General features: G+C 57.7%; 5 protein-coding genes across 5 annotated transcripts; 4 read left to right on the forward strand and 1 right to left on the reverse strand.

Annotated features, from left to right (window-relative positions):
* Window positions 1–3,220, forward strand: J3D65DRAFT_620117 (uncharacterized protein). The gene is made up of 5 exons (XM_066799832.1): window positions 1–262; window positions 316–959; window positions 1,008–2,267; window positions 2,317–2,970; window positions 3,024–3,220. Exons 1-4 carry the CDS (start codon window positions 76–78, stop codon window positions 2,929–2,931), a joined length of 2,706 nt encoding a protein of 901 aa, XP_066657148.1. The 5' UTR covers window positions 1–75; the 3' UTR covers window positions 2,932–2,970; window positions 3,024–3,220.
* Window positions 3,221–3,642: 422 nt separating this feature from the next.
* Window positions 3,643–6,226, forward strand: J3D65DRAFT_666554 (pumilio RNA binding protein; the record flags this gene model as incomplete). The annotated part of the gene is made up of 3 exons (XM_066802935.1): window positions 3,643–3,738; window positions 3,793–4,101; window positions 4,151–6,226. 3 exons carry the CDS (start codon window positions 3,643–3,645, stop codon window positions 6,224–6,226), a joined length of 2,481 nt encoding a protein of 826 aa, XP_066657149.1.
* Window positions 6,227–7,052: 826 nt separating this feature from the next.
* J3D65DRAFT_620125 (RHD3/Sey1) lies at window positions 7,053–10,468 on the forward strand. The gene is made up of 4 exons (XM_066799833.1): window positions 7,053–7,483; window positions 7,539–7,982; window positions 8,032–9,782; window positions 9,845–10,468. Exons 1-4 carry the CDS (start codon window positions 7,302–7,304, stop codon window positions 10,153–10,155), a joined length of 2,688 nt encoding a protein of 895 aa, XP_066657150.1. The 5' UTR covers window positions 7,053–7,301; the 3' UTR covers window positions 10,156–10,468.
* A 901-nt stretch (window positions 10,469–11,369) lies between these two features.
* Window positions 11,370–14,236, forward strand: J3D65DRAFT_301381 (NADH-ubiquinone oxidoreductase 75 kDa subunit mitochondrial precursor). The gene is made up of 6 exons (XM_066795197.1): window positions 11,370–11,567; window positions 11,639–11,651; window positions 11,740–12,122; window positions 12,176–13,779; window positions 13,863–14,022; window positions 14,112–14,236. The coding sequence occupies exons 1-5, from the start codon at window positions 11,508–11,510 to the stop codon at window positions 13,993–13,995; spliced, it is 2,193 nt and encodes a 730-aa protein (XP_066657151.1). The 5' UTR covers window positions 11,370–11,507; the 3' UTR covers window positions 13,996–14,022; window positions 14,112–14,236.
* A 1,820-nt stretch (window positions 14,237–16,056) lies between these two features.
* On the reverse strand, window positions 16,057–19,051 carry J3D65DRAFT_301398 (uncharacterized protein). Its single transcript, XM_066795198.1, has 2 exons — window positions 18,828–19,051; window positions 16,057–18,773 (listed from the first exon to the last, which is right to left on the reverse strand). The coding sequence occupies exons 1-2, from the start codon at window positions 18,864–18,866 to the stop codon at window positions 16,152–16,154; spliced, it is 2,661 nt and encodes an 886-aa protein (XP_066657152.1). The 5' UTR covers window positions 18,867–19,051; the 3' UTR covers window positions 16,057–16,151.
* Between the last annotated feature and the right edge of the window lie 248 nt (window positions 19,052–19,299).

Below are 19,299 nucleotides of genomic sequence, written 5' to 3' on the forward strand. Positions count from 1 at the left end.
CCCACCCGTCTTCATGCACCACGACCCAGCCATGGCCTAGTGATCGTGCCGTAGTTCCATGGTCAACCGCTAACCATGCTCTCTTCCCCCGCCCTCTTGGGCGCCCTCTTGGGCATGTCAACGGATATTGTCGACTCGTTCAGGCCTGCTGCCATGCTTCCCCAGATCTCTCTCAACCCTCCCTCCCGTTCCCAACCCCATGCCATGCTTGCCTTGTCGCCTGTCTGGCAGCTTCTTGGCCCATTTCAGATAGGAACCCGAGGCATGCCACCCCGTATCTGCGCCGGTGATGCGTCCATTGACTCGTTTGCGCAGAGGCGCCATGGGGGGCGGATCCCCTGGAATACTACGGGGGCTTTCGCAGCCTCGAGTACAATGACTCGTCCATCTTTCGGAGCTCCCTAACCCCAAACGGCACCGTCAAGTGGTCAAAGGTGACGGGCGATGCCTCGACGACGCACGGCGGCGGCGCCAATGCGTCTGTGACTGTAGAGTTTCCTCAGGTCGACTGGGATTTCCTTTCCAACGTCTACGGCTGGTCCTCGTCCCAGTGCCAGGCTTGGATTCGGGGGAGCATCAAGGTCGACGGTGAAGGAATAAAGACTGCCCTGCTATACACTGATTTTTTACTCGAGTTTTGGCTGGATGGCGTACCTTACTTTGGTGGCGACTTTTATGGCTTCAGAAAAGCACCCCCAGTGCTCCATCTTGGTCCAGGATCGCATCGACTCGATATCCGCTTGTCCAGAGACGTAAGATCTTTAGGAGGGATAGGGGAGATTAACTTTCCAGTAAAGCTTGAGCTTGTTCCCGCGGGCAGATCAGGACCGCTAGAGCTGGCAGATGGGGTTTTAATTCCTGACGCTATCGACGGAAAACCGGCCGGACGATATGGATCAGTAGCTGTCCGCAATGTCGGCTTCGAAGATGTCGAGGTCATCTCGGTCAAGACTTTGACGGTGAGTATCTGCCAAGTTCAACAGATCGTCTTGCCTGACAGACTCTAGACCGGTTGGACTATCGAAAACCTTACAAGACCAACGAAACTCGTTCCTGGCCAAACGAGGCCCATCCCATTCGAGTTATCCTCTGATGGCAGTAATGTGTCGAAGATAGAGCTGGAGGTCAGCTACACGCGGCAAAATAATGGTGTATCCAGTATCACAACGACACAAGACCTGACAAGAATATCAGCGTACGAACCCCACAAGGTAACATTTCTTCACCCTGGTGGTATAGTCTCTTATGCAATACTCCGTCCTCCTGCAAAGACTGCCGCATGTGGCAAAGCCACCTCCGCGCCAGTCCTCCTTCAGCTTCACGGAGCCGGATTAGAAGCGGACAATCCAGAATGGAGACGCGTTCTGGAGCCGCTCCCTGATTTGTGTGCCTGGGTCCTCTTGCCGACGGGAGCTACGCCATGGAGTGGAGATGACTGGCATGCTTGGGGTTTTGCTGATGTCGAAGCCGCAATAGCCTCCATTCCGAGCTGGATCGAAGATCATGACTGGGCAGGACCTGGCGTGGATACAGACCGCTGGCTTGTTGCCGGGCATTCCAACGGAGGACAGGGAGTTTGGTACACCATGACCCATCGTCCTGACAAGATCATTGCCGCTGCGCCCGTGTCCGGGTACTTGTCCATCGAGAAGTACGTGCCGTACGAGTTTTGGGCTCCCATGGATCCACGGAAGCAGTCGATTCTCCGCGCGGCCTTGAACAGCTACCGTCATGAAATGCTCGTCGAAAACTGCAAGGGCATACCGATTCTCCAACAACACGGGGGCCGCGATACCAACGTGCCCAACTACCATTCCAGATTTATGAGCCAGCTTCTGCTGCAAGCTGGTGCGCCATCGACCTACGTGGAACGCCCTGGGGAGGATCACTACTATGATGGCGTCATGACTACTCCTTCTCTGAGTGAGCTCTACAAGAAGTTTGTTCCCAACGGAAATGCGTCGTCGTTGGCTCTAAAACGCTTCAGCATCGTCGTTGCAAATCCAGGAGATATGGGGTCAAAAGGCGGCATCAAGGTGACACAGCTCATTACTCCAGGACAGTATGCTCGTATGGATGTTACTCTCGATCCTCTCAACGAGGAGACTTGCCTTTACCAGATCAAAACGAGCAATGTCTTGAGCTTTCGAATAACACCTCAATCTTGTACCGATGCGCATGTGGCGATTGATCGGTCGACGGTGGCCACGAGCATCAAGAGGTCCCATGGAGAATCGGAGTTTAGAAAGAGCGACGGGTTCTGGAAGGTAGGCGAAAGTGATCGTTGCGGGCTGAAAATTCTCTGACCGTTGGTAGCAAACTTCTCCCGTAGCCCCATTTCGCCAGGTCATGCAGTACCGCCGTCAAGGGCGACAGCTCGGCCAGATGGATGCCATACTCAGAAGCAACGGCAGCTTCATTATCAACCATCATGGCGGAGACACGTACGGTATCGCCCTCCAGATATCTCGCAACTTTTACCAGTACTTTTCGGCAGACTCTGTGATTGGACATGGACCGGCTACTGGCAACTCGATCCTCATAGTAACGGGACAGAGGCTTGCGGAGAGTCCAGTCGCATCGTTCCCGATCCGCGTCACGGGAGGCTCGGAAATCAGGCTCATCGACAATGAAGGGGAAGAACATATTTACGAGGGCGAGGGAATCTCGGCAATCTTCTTGCGGCCTGCGGCAAAGGTCGTCCATGGAAACCACGTCGTTGAGCAGGAAAATCTGGAGTTGGTCATCTGGGCACCCAGCGCACGGCAAGCCGCAACTGCTGCCAGGCTGGTGCCCATGCTGACGGGTGGAGGGCAGCCGGATTTCATCGTTCTGGGCAATAGCAGCAAGTGGAAGGGAGTAGAAGGTGCTCTGGCAATGGGCTTCTATGACGACCAGTGGAGGATTGTTGGGTCATCGATTTTTACTTGAGGGGCGCGGTTCGGCCTCTTTTTGCACGTCGGCGTATAGGTAATCCCTTTCCGTCACCACGGCACGTGATCGGCTCGCTTATTTCGCCGTAGTCCGTTGTTGTGGTGTTGATTGACCTTGTGTATGCCTCGAGGCTGAACCTCTTCCACCACCCGCCCTCCCCACCACCCTCCCCCAAGTCAAGATTGGCCTTTCCGCTTGTTTTGTTGAACTGATTGAGCGCGCATTTGAGAACTTTACGGAGCCGTCACTCCTTCTTGTTTGGTTGCTCTCGACCAGCACGCAGCTTCAGTTGGTCGCTCAGATTGGCGACGTGCCAGAGGCGCGCACCAGCAAAGCAGCACGCCAGCTGCCTCCCCGGAGCGCATCTGGCTCGGCGCCTGCCTTCTCCACGAGACCCTGATCGCCCACGGCACCGCAGTCACTTCCCCACGGCAGGCCTCGCTTCGCTTCTCAATTCTCGATTCTCACGTTAGTGCTTCCTTCTTCCTTCTCTCCTCCCTCGCTCCCCTCCCACGCTTTTCTCCTCCCGCTCGTGTCTCTCGGCCTGTCCCTCTCGCATCTTGCCTGTCATCTACTGCCACTTCTTTCGACTCGCTTTGGCTGACACCCACCACCAGCGTGTTGTGATCTCATATTCGCCTTATTCCCCACACTCTTGACCCTCCGATACCTTCTCCCTCCGCCCCACCTTCTGCCTCCATCGACAACATGGCTGGCAGTACTCCCCGCAAGGCCACCACCTCGCCCATGGCTTCTCACAGCGAAGACATGGGCCTCGGCTCCTCACCTCCTGTGTTTGGCTACGTAAGTCTTGCAGCCGCTCCTCTACTCTGTCGATTCTGTCTGACCAAGCAACAGGGAACCAAGCGAAACAATCAGATGGTGACTCGCACCGACTCCCCCGGCCCCTTGAGCACTTCCAAGTCGGGCAATAGCCACAAGCCCTTCAAGGTTGCTGGCGATCACAACGATGCGGAAATCCAGAATCTCACTTACCGTCTCAAGCAGATGGCTAAAACGAGTTCTCCTACCGCCCCGCTCTCTGACGAGGCCAATGCCAACTTTGCCATGAACACCCTCCTTGCCAAGATCTCCGAACAGCAGAACACCATGGCCAAGCAGCCCAAAGACGTGTACAGCGAGGACAAGGGCAGCAACGGACTGGCCGTAAGTCACTCCTCGTGGTGTTCAATCCCAGGTTGCTAACAAGCATTAGTCTGACCGTTCCTCTCCTGACACCATGTCCATGTCTACCGCCGACGACAAGCCTGTCCTTACTCCGATGCTCAGCGAGCCTGACCCAGAGCAAGTCTCTCATCTCCGCAAGGAGCTCGAGATGGCCAACAAGAAGATTGCCCTCATGGACGAGGAGCTGGCCCAGACAAAGATCACCACCCACACCATCAATCAGGCCCTTGGCCCTCCCTCCGAGGCCAGCTTTGACCTTCGTAGTGACGCGGGCGAGCAGAGCGACAACAAGATGCAATACACGTTCAACCCTGCTGCTCGCATTCCTGCCATGGCTCGCCACGATACCTGGCCTCAGAACGGTGAGGCTGCTCCGGGCACGAACGGTGTTATTCCCGGCGCTGGCTTCAACCGCCCTCGCTTTCCGACCCCGGGCATTTGGGGAAATGGCTTCAAGCCCAATGTGCCTTACCCAGCAGTCTCTGCGGCCGCCAACCCGCATGGCTATGGTATCGAGCAGTGGAATGCCAATGTCAGCCGTCAGGCTTTCAGCAACGGATTTGCCCCTTCTACCCCGGCCTTTGCTCCTGGCCCGCAGCCGCAGCGGTTTGGTCCTCCCATGATTCGTGGCTCTCAGACTGAGCCTGGCTTCCGTGGTATTAACCAGCCCTTCAGCGACATCTCCGCGAACCCCATGGGTCGCTTCAACCCACCTGGTCGCCCAACTTCTGCCTTTGGAAACCGTACTGACGGTTGGGGTGCTGGCTACCCTTACAATTCTGCTGTTCGTGTCCGTCCTGCTTCACAGCCGTATGGCACTAACATGTTTTTGTATGGACAGCCCACCCCATTCCCATCGCAGGCCCCCATCGGCAGCCGTCTCTCTCCGACCGCCGCTGAATTCAGTCTTGTCAACAACGGTTCTTCGAACGGATGGCCCGCCGCCTCTGAAGGTTCCGTCTCAACTTACATCTCGCCCAACGAGCCCGTCAACTACCGCAAGCTGCTCGATCGCAACGTCAACTGCAACTGGGAGCAGATTGTCAACAAGATTGTCCAGAATGACGACCAGCAGGCGTCCATCTTCCTGCAGCAAAAGCTCAAGATGGGTACGGGCGAGCAAAAGTTTGCCATTGTCGAGTCCATCATCTTCCAGGCCTACCCTCTCATGATCAACCGCTTCGGAAACTTTCTCGTTCAACGCTGCTTCGAACACGGCACTCAGGAGCAGATCATCGCCATTGCCAAGAGCATCACGGGCAATGTCATCGAGCTCAGCAAGGACGCTTTTGGCTGCCACGTCATCCAAAAGGCTTTCGATGCGGTCCCCGAGAGCTACAAGGCCGTCATGGTTCATGAGTTGCTTCGTGACATTCCCTCCACGGTCGTCCACCGCTACGCTTGCCACGTCTGGCAAAAGCTCTTTGAGCTCCACTGGATCGACGAGCCTCCTCAGATCATGCGTTATGTCAACGAGGCTCTTGCCGGAATGTGGCACCAGGTCGCTCTGGGCGAGACGGGCAGTCTTGTCGTGCAGAACATCTTCGAGAACTGTCTCGAGGAGGAGAAGCGTCCGGCCATTGAGGAGGTCCTGGCCAGCATCGACCTCATTGCCCACGGCCAGTTCGGCAACTGGTGCATCCAGCACATTTGCGAGCATGGAGCCAGTCCCGACCGTGAGCGTGCCGTCGACTACATCTTGCGCAACGGTGTTCGCTTCAGCATGGATCAGTATGCCTCCAAGGTCGTCGAGAAGTGCCTCAAGATTGGCGGTTCCGAGTTCCTTGACAGCTACTTGGCCGTCGTTTGTGAGGGTCGCCCTGATCGCCCTCGCATCCCCCTCATCGACATTGCTGGCGACCAGTTTGGCAACTACTTGATCCAGTACATCTTGGCCAACTCTGGACCGCAGCACCGCGACATTGTCATTTCGCACGTCCGCAAGCACATGGTCTCCCTCCGTGGATCCAAGTACGGCTCTCGTGTTGCCATGCTATGCTGTAACACAGCCACGTACACGCGTCCTGGTCCTCCTCCTGGTGTCCAGATGAACCGCCACAGCAGCTACGGCAGCGGTCGCGGCGGCTTCTCTGCCTACCACTGAGGCCGGGGCTGTTTCGGTCAGACCCCGTCTTCATCTGGTGCATGAATGCATTTGTACGACTTTTTAAAAACCAACATGTCGGCGCTCCTCTTTCCCTTTTTCATGGAATTTCCCAGCAGTTGTCACCCCGATCGTATGCGTCTTGGTGTAGTCGTTTGACTTACCATACTACCAGAGTATCGACAGCGACGCGTCAAGTGCGAACATGTGCAGCCGACACGCAACGAACCCGCAGGCAACGGTTTCTCATCGAAGAGTGGTCCATTTCGGCATGCATACAAGCAAGCATATGTTAGATGCGCCTTTGATTTTGCCGATTCTCTGATTTTCCTCGTTGTTTTCGACCGGCCATCTTCCAGCGATGCTCCTCAGGTCATTGGATCATGGGTCGGACAGCAATCTCTCGTCCGGCGGCAAACGACGACATCTTCCAAGGTTGGCTGCATTAGCCTCTTGCATACCAGCACCAGAGCAGTCTTCTTTATCAGAGCATGCTGTTTTAGGAGGGGTCGCGCATAGTGCCTTGTTTTGACGTCGCTCACGGAAAAGGGTTACAAAAAAGGGGAAGAGGAAAAAGGCTGAGCGACTGAAGCTCTGTTGCTCTGTAATGGAATGGGGAGGTCGGCATGCGTGGTCATTTCGGACAGGTTCAGCAGCGAATAGCAGGATAGGTTGAGTAAATCAATAAAACATTTGCTCGATTGCTTTGTGGACAGTGAGCTGCATGCATGAGCGTTGGCCCGACGAGGAGATGTGGATGTGCGCAGGCACTGCACTGGGGTGAAGTGGGCCAGGGCCCCTGGACCCCTCGACGCTGCGGTGCGGTGCGGTACGGTCGAAGCCAGGCGCAACTGCAACCGACGTCCGAGGTGCGCATGCGCGGTGCTTGCCAGCCACATACGACGCCAACCACTCGAGCCCCCCGTCACTCAAGCGCCTGATCCAACCCTACTATCTTCTGACCCGGGCTTTTTGTATCCCTACGTTACGCGATTTCTAGACCAGACGGGACCCTTTGCCTCGCCGGCTGCCAACCTGCCAACCTGCCTGCCAACGGAACGTCTGACGGTTCCCAATGGCGTCACCTGCCCACCTGGCTCCAAATGGCTCCAGCAGCTCCCCTCGCCCACAACTCAACGCCATGCAGTCGTCGCCCTCGGTCGTCATGAATGGCCACTTTGCGTCTGTGGGCGACAAGCCCTCCCAGCAGCACTACGACCATGGCATCCAAGTCATCGACGAGAACAAGGAGTTCAAGTAAGACCTCCTGCGCAACCATGCCCGATTGAGCATCCTCTAACCCGCCCTGCAGCCAGCAGCTCTCCAAGTATCTCGACGTCGAAAAAATAACAAAGTCCGGCTTCAAATACCACCTGATATCCGTCTTCGGGTCGCAGAGCACCGGCAAGTCGACGCTTCTCAACCACCTGTTCAAGACGTCATTCGGGGTCATGTCCGAGAATGAGCGCCGACAAACAACCAAGGGCATCTGGATGTCCAAAAACAAGCGCGAGAACAAGGATGACAAGGCCATGGCGGACAACATCCTCGTCATGGACGTCGAGGGCACCGATGGCAGGGAACGCGGCGAGGATCAAGATTTCGAGAGGAAGAGTGCACTTTTTGCGCTTGCGACCAGCGAGGTCTTGATTGTGAATATCTGGGAGCATCAGGTCGGCCTTTACCAGGGCGCGAACATGGGCCTTCTGAAGACCGTTTTCGAGGTCAACCTGCAACTCTTCATCAAGGACAGCAGGTGTGTTTATCTGCGACCCTGCTCTTGGCGACATGCTGATCATCCTCAGGTCCACGCCCCGCTCGCTACTCTTCTTCGTTATCCGCGACCATATTGGCAATACCCCGCTTGCAAACCTCAAAGATACCCTCGTTCAAGACATGTCGCGCATTTGGTCTACTTTGGCAAAGCCCAAGGGCCTCGAGAACTCCAAGATTCAGGATTACTTTGATTTCGCCTTCGCCGCACTACCGCACAAGATTCTACAACCAGAAAGATTCGTCGAGGAGGTCGAGAAGCTTAGCTCGAGGTTTAGGGAAGGATACAAGGACCCCAAGCTTGCCGAAGTGCTGGATGAAGCAGACCAGGCCGTGTTCCTGCCAGAATACCACCGGCGCATCCCGGCAGATGGCTTCTCGCCCTACGCCGAGGGCATCTGGGACCAGATTGTAAACAACAAGGACCTCGACCTTCCCACGCAGCAGGAGCTCCTTGCGCAGTTTAGGTGTGACGAGATTTCGAGAGAGGTCTTGGTCGCCTTTGATGAGATAATTGCGCCGCTGGAGGAGAAGCAGGCCGAGGGCGTGCGAGCAGGCAAGCCTCTGACCATCTCTGGACTCGGTCAGACTATGAACGGCGCGCGCAGCGCAGCACTCAAGAATTTCGAGACCGAGGCCTCGCGCTACCATAAGGGGGTGTACGCTCGCAAGTCCAAGGAACTCGTCGGCAAGATTGACACCCGCCTTAAGGCATTGTTTTCGGGCCAATTGAGTGCGGCGCACAAGTCGGGAGTCTTCGAATTCTCGGAGGCTGTGAGCGCGGCGGTCAAGTCAGGACAAAAGAAGGGTGCGAGTTACGACTTTGCCCAGATTGTGGAGAGTCAAAAGAAGGAAGCTTTGGACAAGTTTGAAAGGGAAGCAAAGGCCTCGGTGGTCGATGGCGCCTCGTGGAGCAATTACAGCCAGGAGCTCAACCTCTACAAGAAGGACCTTGACGAGGTCTCGGCACGTCTTCGCCAGGACGAGATGCGCCGCCTGGCTACCCGCGTCGAGCGCTGGGTGCGGTCGCGTCTGAATGAGTCGGTCGGCCTCGAATTCAACAAGCTTGGTTCAGGGCGCGGCGGTTCGGGCGCTCCCGAGAGCGGCGAGCGACACACGGCTACCACAGAAAAGGAGCTCTGGGACAGGATATGGAAGGTCTTTACCGACACTGTCTCAGAAGCAGAAACTCGTTTCACCGAGCGTGCTCGCAGCTTCGACGCATCACCGGATGAGGTCGAAGTTGGCCTGTGGCGCCTTCGCCGGAAGAGTTGGGGCTGCCTCCGCGCCAAACTTGACGAGGAGACGATGGAGGGCAACCTTTTGCTGAAGCTTAGGGAAAACTTTGAGGACAAGTTCCGCTACGATGACAGCGGCGTCCCTCGCATTTGGCGCCCCACCGACGACATTGAGGGCATTTACACTCGCGCCCGCGAGTCTACGCTTACACTTATCCCGCTCCTTAGCCGCTTCAAGCTGTCGAGTACGTCGTCACCACCGCCTCTCGACGCCTGGATTGGTGCACCTCCTGCGACGGTCACGCCCGCCGACGAGGAGGACTTGGCCCCGATTGGCGGTGTTGACGAGGAGGAGGGCAAGAGCCTCGAGGAAGAAATGACGATCCTGACCGAATCGAAGCAATCGGACCTCAGCGTGCGCTTCAAGAAGACTGCCGACGGCGTCTACGTCGAGGCGAAGCGGAGCGCCATTGGAGCAGTTGCTCAGATTCCCCTGTACTTTTATGGTCTTTTGGTCGCACTCGGCTGGAACGAGATTATAGCAGGTAAGTTGAGCGCCCGATGTTCCAATGCGCCAAAGACATGCAGCTAATGACGGGTCCGGCAGTTCTCCGCAACCCCATTTACTTTATCTTCCTCATCTTGCTCGGCATCGGCGCCTACGTCACGTACACGCTCAATCTGTGGGGACCAATGATTCGCATGGCCAATGCGGCATCGGCGCAGGGTCTCGAGGTCTTCAAGGAGCGTCTGCGCGAGTTCCTCGAGAGCACCGACACGGGCCGCCAGGCCATGGCCATGGGCGGGCGCAACGAGACGTCGTCCTCCAGCTCTGAAGGCGTCAAGCTGGATTCACTCGACGGCCGTGGCAAGAAGGCGTCGTCGCCCGTTGAGGACGAGGACCTCGACGAGATATGAGACGGGCTGGTTGTGCGGCTGTTGGGTTTGGCATTGAGGGCATGTGGCGTTTGTATTGTAGACATGGACTTGGGCGTGTTGTGTTGTTTATTGGCTAGGCAATCCACCCGCAGCGGTGCTTTGAGTTGGAGGGGTGCAGTGTATAGTTCATTGATTCGGTCGTTGCGAATGGCCTGCTGATGGATATCTACCTATGAACCCGTGTTGTGTAAAGTTACCTACCTCAGCATCGACAGAAAGCATCAATTATTGCGGACGTTTGTCTCTGTGTTTTGCCTCGTTGCAACGACCCAGTACGCGTCCGAGTGAAGTCACCCAGCGCCAAAAAAAGATTTTCAACAGCTTATCGGCCACTCGAGAGATTGTCGTCTTCGCCGGAGCCGTCGACGATGACGTGCAGCGCCATGGAGCTATTTCGGACATCTGTGCAGTGTGGACTCTGGCGGGTGCGGTGCCCGTGTTCACCGATATCGGGTGAGGGAGGGGAAAATATATATGGCCGAGTCGCCCAAAAGGAGCGGGTGTGTTTGAAGGGGATGGCCTCTCTGGTGTTGAGGACACAGCGGGCGAGGGCATCTTGATATGGCTACAGGTGGATGAGCCTTGAAACAGCTGCAGGTAAGCTCCCCAATTTTTTCAAGGCACATGTTTCCTTGTGCTGGTTTGACGCACGCACGGTTTGTGGGAAACGTGTCTTGAAGGACGCAGGGAAAAAATGTTGATTCAGAGGCAAGGAAACACCACCAGCCTTTCTATATCGCTCCTCTCGCGCCCGCACAAAGCGTCCACATTGGCGACGGCATGCCATTAAAGGAATGAAACAGAAGAAAGCAGAATCGGATGTAGCATCGTTGGTAAGGAACAGAACGTCATGGGGCGTTCGAAAACAGCCCGTGGCCTGCTCCAGCTACGATGCCCGGTCAAGTCGTGGTCTCGGACAACTAGCAGAGGAGTTTCTGGTGGAAGGGGATTGACAGAGAAAAACACGTCGTCCAGAAGCGCCCACAATAATAATTGTCCTCAATGAGTTGAGGAGAAAAAGAAGAAGAAGAGCGCGTCGGCGTGGGGAAAAGGCTTTTTGTGCAAATGCCAGCCCGGGGATTAGCCGAGCTGGCGCTGTGGCCCCGACGCTCAGACGCCAATCAGCGGCCTGGGGTTGCGGGTAGGCTAAGAGCTAAACCGCTTTGGGCCCTCGAGCTGGGGTTGGGTCCTGACGACACTCCAACACCACTGCACGAGTATTGTCCTCTGCTCCCATTGCCATCGACCCTCGTCCCGTTGCTGCTCGTCCACCATGATGCGGCAACACCTCCTCCGTTCAATCAGGCAGCCTGCGCGCCTGTCGTCCCTCAATGCTCGCAGGACCTTTGCCGCCTCGTCCAACCGCCCGGCCGAGGTGGAGCTCACAATCGGTGCGTCTGCTGCCCACCCCGCAAACCGTCGCCGCCGCGCAAGCTAACCCGGACTCACAGACGGCAAAAAGGTATCCATAGAAGGTGAGCCTTTGATCAACCCCACGAGCCATGCCTCCTCCGCTCCATTGGGGACGCTCTCGCTGACGGCCGCTCCTCTCACGCCACACAGCCGGCTCTGCCCTCATCCAAGCCTGCGAAAAGGCCGGCTCCACCGTCCCCCGCTACTGCTACCATGAGAAGCTCATGATTGCCGGCAACTGCCGCATGTGCCTCGTCGAGGTCGAGCGCGCCCCCAAGCCCGTCGCCTCGTGCGCCTGGCCCGTCCAGCCCGGCATGAACGTCAAGACCGACTCGCCCCTGGTGCACAAGGCCCGCGAGGGCGTCATGGAATTCTTGCTCGCCAACCACCCGCTCGACTGCCCCATCTGCGACCAAGGTGGCGAGTGCGACCTCCAGGACCAGTCGATGCGGTACGGCGCCGATCGAGGTCGCTTCCACGAAATGACTGGCAAGCGCGCCGTCGAGGACAAGAACATTGGGCCATTGATCAAGGTGGGAAGGGATTGGAATTGCGGGTTCTGCTCACGAGCTGACGTGGGAGATAGACTTCGATGAACAGGTGCATCCACTGCACCAGGTGCGTTCGGTTCGCCAACGACATTGCCGGCGCCCCCGAGTTTGGCTCCACCGGCCGCGGCAACGACCTCCAGATCGGCACCTACATTGAAAAGACGCTCGACTCTGAAATGTCTGGCAATGTCATCGACCTCTGCCCTGTCGGCGCGCTGACGTCCAAGCCGTATGCGTTCAAGGCCCGTCCCTGGGAACTGTACCACTTTGAGTCGATTGATGTGCTGGATGGTCTGGGATCCAACATTCGAGTCGACACGAGGGGCATGCAAGTGCTCAGAATTCTTCCGAGATTGAATGACGACGTCAACGAGGAGTGGATCAACGACAAGAGCCGTTTTGCCTGCGACGCGCTCAGCACCCAGAGACTGACGATTCCGTTGGTCCGCAACAACGACCAATTCCAACCCGCCACCTGGGAACAGGCGCTCGTTGAAGTTGCCAATGCGTACGAGAGGATCCAGCCCAAGGGCAACGAGTTCAAGGCCGTTGCTGGCGCGCTGGTAGAGACTGAGACCATGGTGGCCATGAAGGACTTGGCCAACAGACTGGGCTCGGACAACCTCGCCCTGGACACTGTCAACGGAAGCGAGCCGGCACCGCACGGTATTGACGTCAGGTCAAACTACAGCTTCAACTCCAAGATTTATGGTGTAGAAGAGGCTGATGCCATTCTTCTGGTTGGCACCAACCCCAGACACGAGGCTGCCGTCCTGAACGCCCGCATCAGGAAGCAATGGCTGCGCTCTGACCTCGAAATTGGTCTTGTTGGCGAGGACTTTGAGAGTACCTTCGAGTACGAGAAGCTCGGAGTCAACGCCTCGGATCTCAAGCAGGCGCTGGCTGGTCCTTTTGGCCAGAAGCTCGCCGAGGCCAAGAGGCCCATGATTGTCGTCGGCAGCGGTGCTGTTGAGCATGCCGATTCCAAGTCCATCCTCGAGACTGTTGGCAACTTTGTCGAGAAGCACAAGACCAACTTTGTCACGCCCGAGTGGAACGGCTACAACGTCCTCCAGCGCCAGGCCTCGCGCGCTGGTGCCTATGAAGTCGGCTTCACGGTGCCCTCGGCAGAGGTTGCCAAGACGCAGCCCAAGTTCATCTGGCTTCTGGGAGCTGATGAGATCAACGAAAAGGACATTCCCAAGGACGCATTCGTCGTCTACCAGGGCCACCACGGCGACAAGGGCGCCCAACTCGCCGACGTGGTGCTGCCCGGCGCGGCCTACACCGAGTCGGCAGGCACGTACCTCAACACCGAAGGCCGGGTGCAGATGACGCGGGCAGCAACGTCGCTGCTGGGCGCGGCGCGGCACGACTGGAAGATCATCCGCGCGGCGTCCGAGTTCCTGGGCCAGCCGCTGCCGTACGACGACGTCGAGGCGCTGCGCGACCGCATGGAGGAGGTGTCGCCCGCGCTGCGCCGCTACGACGTGGTGGAGCAGACGTCGCAGCCGCTGGCGGCGCAGCTGGCGCGTGTCCAGCTCGTCGACCAGAACAAGGGCGCCGAGGCCAAGGCGACGGGCGCGCCGCTCCGGAAGCCGATTGAGAATTTCTTCTTTACTGATGTCATTTCGAGAAAGTGAGTGCCCTCTCCCCTTCTTTCCTTTCTTCTTAGATTGGGTATGCGTGCGGAGGATGTTGGCTAATGCGTTGCCTCTACAGCTCCCCCACCATGGCGCGCTGCTCGGCTGCAAAGGCCGCCCGCGACCCGCACACCAACTTCATGGCGCCCGGCGAGCCGTATCCGCAGGTCGAATACGGGCCGCCGGGCCAGCAGAGCGCGGCGGCTGCTTAGAGCGCAAGTAGGTCAATCAGTCAGTCAGTCAGTAGAAGATTGGTACCAAGTAGTGGTCGGTCAATGGTTGGTTCCAACAAGAGAGAAAATATCACGACTACTGGCGGTGGTGCCAGTCAGCCCTCTCATTCTCTTCCTTTGGTGGCCCGAAGACGGTTTTGTCGGGACGAGGCTGCAGGCGAGCGAGCGTGGTCGGTGAGAAAAGCGGAACACGTCGTGTATGACGGAGCAAGCAAGCAAGCAAGCAGAATCTATCATACCTACTAGAAATTAGACAGAGCTCTTGCGCGAGCTACGTAGCTATGAGGTGTAAGTAAGTAAGTAAGCGAGCGAGCGAGTCAGCTATGTCGGTGGAGCGGCAGAGGGAGGCGAAGTGAGATGGGGAGGTTGTTGCTAGGGGTGGCGATGGAGGTGGGATGTGGGTGGTAGATCTTTTTCCCTCTTCTTTTCTCCTTGTCTTTTCTCTCTCTCCTCTTTCTTTCTTTCCTTCTTTCTTTCTTTTGCTGAGCGCTTCCGTTGTCGTTTACTTACGCTTTTCTGTATCTCCCCCCATGCCTGTGTGTATATAAGATACAAACAATACATCGTCGTCGGTTACTCTATGAAGAAGGCCAGGACGCAGAATCATTGTCGGCATAGTTGTCTAGCTATGTGAGAGAGTGGGCAAGGTAAGTGAGCCGTGTCGTGTCGTGTCGTGTCATTCTTTGCTATCTACCTACATACATACTGAACGAACGCACTTATGTGTGTCAAAGTATAGTCAGGGGAGGACGACAGGTGTATGGAGGCATTTGTTCATTTGTCATTCAGCATGACGCGAGATGGATAGGTACTGAACAACACAACAACCAACCACATTTCCCAGCTCCCTCACACGCCTCACACTACCCATGCACACCTCCTCCACGGCCGCCTCCAACCTCCAACCGCCTCCTCAACGCCAGCGCTTTTGCGCGTGACCAGGTAGACAGATAAGAGCTCTTGTATCACCTTCCTTGCTGCGGCTACACAGCAACTGACCGTCCGATACGATACCAACGAACACTGCCGTCCTGCCTGCTTGGCCAATGGGCGGTGGAGGCTTGACTAGCACTTAGCAGCACCGACGTCTTTCTTCAATGCTCGGAGGGGGAAAGAGCTGAAGCAAGTCGTTGACGGCCCGGCCCAATTGAACCATCTGTGAATGACCAGACAGACGTCCGGCGGCGGCGGCGGCGGCGGCGGGATGCCGCATGCCTTGAGTCTGTCGATTGCGGAATTCTATCAGGAACTTGTGCGTTTGCGCGCGCGTGGTATTCCTCTCTTGTGCCTAGGCAAACTGGTTGACGGACCAACATTCCCTTCTCTGTGCACAATATCGCAGCCACGACGCCTCGAGCTATACATACCAACTTGGTCAAGACCCCTTCGTCGCCGCCGTCGTCGTCGTCGTGTCGGCTGGCAGGCCAACAACGCTTCCTGCCCGTTCACGATTCTGCTCTGCTCCTGAGCTGACAGATTGGCATCACATGGCGGACGGATGTGCCGTGGCAACTGAAGCCACCAGTGAGTGTAAGGTAGGGACGACGAGGGCGACACACTGCACTACACTGCACTGCACTGACGGCAGGATTCATGATACCTAGGCGGAGATCGGATTTCCTTGGGAGTGTGAGATGGAAGTAATCATCAATCATTCATCAATGTACCCACGTCTTCCTTCTGCGTGTATCTACTACTGGTCAAGTAATCCAACCACCACCCAAGCTGTATAAGAGGGCAATGATATACCGCACGCCAACAAGCCAAGCCCGAACGAAGCAACGCAACCCGTTGTTGCGTCAACAGCAGCGCGCAGCCAGCCAGTCGACCGTGCTGCTGAAAAATAGAAGGAAAGGAAAGAAATAGAAGAGGAGGAGAAGAGGAGAAAGCAGAGTGCTGCCGCCCAGCCCACGCAAGAAAGAAGTGAGCGCCAAAGACCAATCATACCATCATACGTACCAGCGGCCGTGAGTAGTGGACGAGACGAGACGCGACGAACCAAAGAACCCCGAGCGAGACCCAAATAGACAACGACAACGTTTGTCCAATCCCAAGCCCAAGCCCACGCCACGCGCGCGCGAACCTGTCAACTGACGACGAGACGAGACGGGACGAATCCAATCCAACTCCCCTCCTCAAAACACATCATCCGGCCACTCAAAGCTGTGCCGCTTGCTGCCGCTCGACACGTTCACGCCTCTCTGTGCACGCGTCACAGTCCTGCGGCCAACGGTGCCACCGGCAGCGCCAGCACCAGCACCACCGCTTGCATTCCTCTGCTCCTCGTCATCGACATCGCCACGGGCATTCGCGCTCGCCATGGCGCTCTTGGGCCGTTCGCGCTCGCGCTCGCCTGCAAAAGCCCACTCGTGGCTGCTAGTGGTAATGGTGGTAGAGGTGCTGCCTTTGCCAGCGCCAAAGCCGACGCCGCGGTCGACGCTGACGGCGCTGGTGCGTGGGCCGGCGCCGGCTCCACTGCCGCTGCCGCTGTCGACGCGCTTTGCGGGCATTGCTGTGGCTGTCGGGGGTGCGGCGTCGCTCGTCGACGTTCTGGCGGCTGGTTTGTCGACCTTGGCAGCCTCGTCAACACTTCCGCGCCGCGAGTCGGCCGTGTTGTTGGTCTCGCCTTTGTCGACGATGACGCTCGTGCTCTTGCGCTGCGCAGCGGGCGTCATGTGTCGCGCGGTCGAGACGGGCGGGGCGTCCTTGAGGGGCACGGTGAGGGTGGTCTGCGAGGTGGTCGAGACGGACGAGGCAAACGACGACCGGGCGCCGGTGCTCTCCGTAAAGGACGACTTGCCCTTTAGTTTGGGATCGGCGTTCTCGTTGTTGGTAGTGTTGGCAGGCAGCGGATTCTTCCTCGGACGACCGCGCTTGCGCTTGGGCGGGCCGGCTGCTTCTTCATCGGCCAGCAGCTCATCCTCGTCATCACCGCCGGGTTGAGGAAGTGGCTTCCACGTTTGCGGCGGCGGCTTGTATGACAGGTTGTCATCGTCGCCGGCGGCCTTGTGTTTCTTGGGCGGACGGCCACGCTTCTTGGGTTGTTTTGTGATTTTGTTGGACTCGGCCAAAGCCGGAGACGCGACATCTGCAACCCAGATGTCGGCGGTTGCAATCGTTGGAGCATCAAGGTGAGGAGTGGGGTTGGTGGAAAAGTTGTCCCGCGCCAGTTCATCTTCTTGCTCATCCTCGATCAGCTCTGGCGGAGGGGCGCGCATCGAGGGGGGCGAAGACGGAGGAAAAGCGTCTTCGCGGGCATCTGCCTGTTCGGGCGAAAGGAGGCGGCCAGATGGTAGCGTGGGCAGATGGCGGTTTGTGAGGTCTGATATCTTCTTCTTGAGGGGCGACACGCGTGGCCGCGGTGTATTCACCGTGTTGGTAATGCTGGTACTCGACAAGGTGGCCGCCAGGTGCGATGGCACGGCTGGCAGAGGCGGCGGCGGCGAGCTGTCACCCAGGGCCTGGTACAGCTCGCGGCGGGCGTCTTTGAGCTTGAGCTCCAAGTCACTGACGCGCTTTGACAGCTTGAGCTGCTTTTGCAGGTCTCTTTTCGAACCGGAGCGCCGCAAGGTCGAATTTGGCGTCGAAGGCGGTAGAGTGTGGCCGTGGTCTGCCGGCTCCCCTCTGAAATCGGCGTCGAGGTGGTGGTGGGCTGCGGGCGACGACGGCGGCGGCGGCAAACGTTTCTGCCCAAGATGAGCCTCCGATCGTGCCCGCTTCAAGTTGGCGAATGAAGGAGTCCGAAAGTGCAGCGCCGACTTGCGCGTCGTCTCGCCGGCTGGAGGCGGAGACGAGAGCAGATGGGCCGCGCTCTTGGACGCCTCCTTCTGCGAGTAGGGACGCGCCGTGGAAACATGCTGGTGGGGATCAATACCTGAAATGCCCGAATCCCTCTGTCGGTCGGCAGGCGCAGCGTGGCCATCGTAGCCCGGCGTGTAGACGTACGTCCCAGACGGAATGCCATAGGTGCCCTGCTTGCCCAGCTGCCCTGCCGCCTTGAGCTTTGCGTACTGCTCCTCTGCCCGCGCAGCTCGCTGCCGCAATATCTTGCGCGTCTGATCGTCCAAGTCTTCTTCCAGCACCTCTTGCCGCGTGTCTTGCCATTTTTGGTTCAGCTTTTGCCAGATGTTGACGGGATTGAAGGTGGAGGCGATTGAGCGGCCAAACTTGAAGACGCTGGCATCCTTGGCCGCCGCCTCCCTGGCTGCAGTGTTGTTGGTGACGCCGCTCGAGATTGACTGGGCCCGCTGGTGCGAGGAGCCTCTGCTGGGCCCACGAGGGCCAGGCGCAACCGTGTTTGTGGCGTGGTAATCCTCCATGAGCTGGTCGACCGACGTCGAGACGCTGTTGTTGCCGCGCTTGGTGAAGCGCGTGAAGAAGCTCGGCGGCTTGTCGCTGGCGCGATCGTGCATGCTGGCTTCTTGAAACTTGGACATTCTCGACGGCGAGCCCATGTGGCGGCGGAGGTACGACTCTCTGGCCTTGCGGCTGCGGTGCGAGTCGGGCGAGCCGGGCTCCTGTTGTTGGTTCGTCAGCGGCCAGTTGGAAGAGCGGCGACGCTTGGAAGAGTAGGAGGTGCTGTCGACCTGTCCCACGCGGCCAAACTCGTCGCAATCGTCTTCGTTGCCGGACCGCCGTCTCTTGGAGGAGCCTCCGAAACTCGTGTGCGCTGGGTCGAGGGTGGGTAGTTGTAGGCCTTCGACGATGGAGTTGCGACGCGACTTTTGCGAGGCGCCATTTGCGGGGCTTGTCGCATCCTGTAAACAAACATCAGCAAGGGAGTCTTCGGGGCACAGTCGCATTCGACGTACGGGGACGACGGCGTCGGCGGGCTCGGGAGTGGGCGCCATGATGGTGTGAAACGTCGAGGAAGACGCAGAGCAGAGCAGAGCGGCAGGTCAGTAATGGACGCGCTTAAGTATAATGGGCGAAGAGCATGCTCAGCGACTCAAGGGCCAGTGTTGTCGGGGGCGCGAGACAGTGGTGGTGACGGGTCAAGTTGAGCGCGTGCAGGTCGGACGAGACGTCGCGCGCCGGGGCGAGTCGGGTTGTCACGGCAGCGCACATGAACCACCTGCGCAGTCTTTATGCACCGTCTGTCTGCGTCAATTCACCAGACGACGACCGCTGGGCGTTTCAAAATTAGACAGTCAATGGTTGCAGCGTGCATCGTCCATTTTTTGAATCTCAACTACCGAGCAAAGCTACCAGATACCCGCTCAGAAACAACACATGGCGTCACACTCATGCCCACCCGAGTCGAGTCAGAGCTGCCATTGTGCC

This window comes from Phyllosticta citribraziliensis, assembly GCF_038025025.1.
Source record: "Phyllosticta citribraziliensis strain CPC 17464 chromosome Unknown J3D65scaffold_4, whole genome shotgun sequence".
Lineage (NCBI taxonomy): Eukaryota > Fungi > Ascomycota > Dothideomycetes > Botryosphaeriales > Phyllostictaceae > Phyllosticta > Phyllosticta citribraziliensis.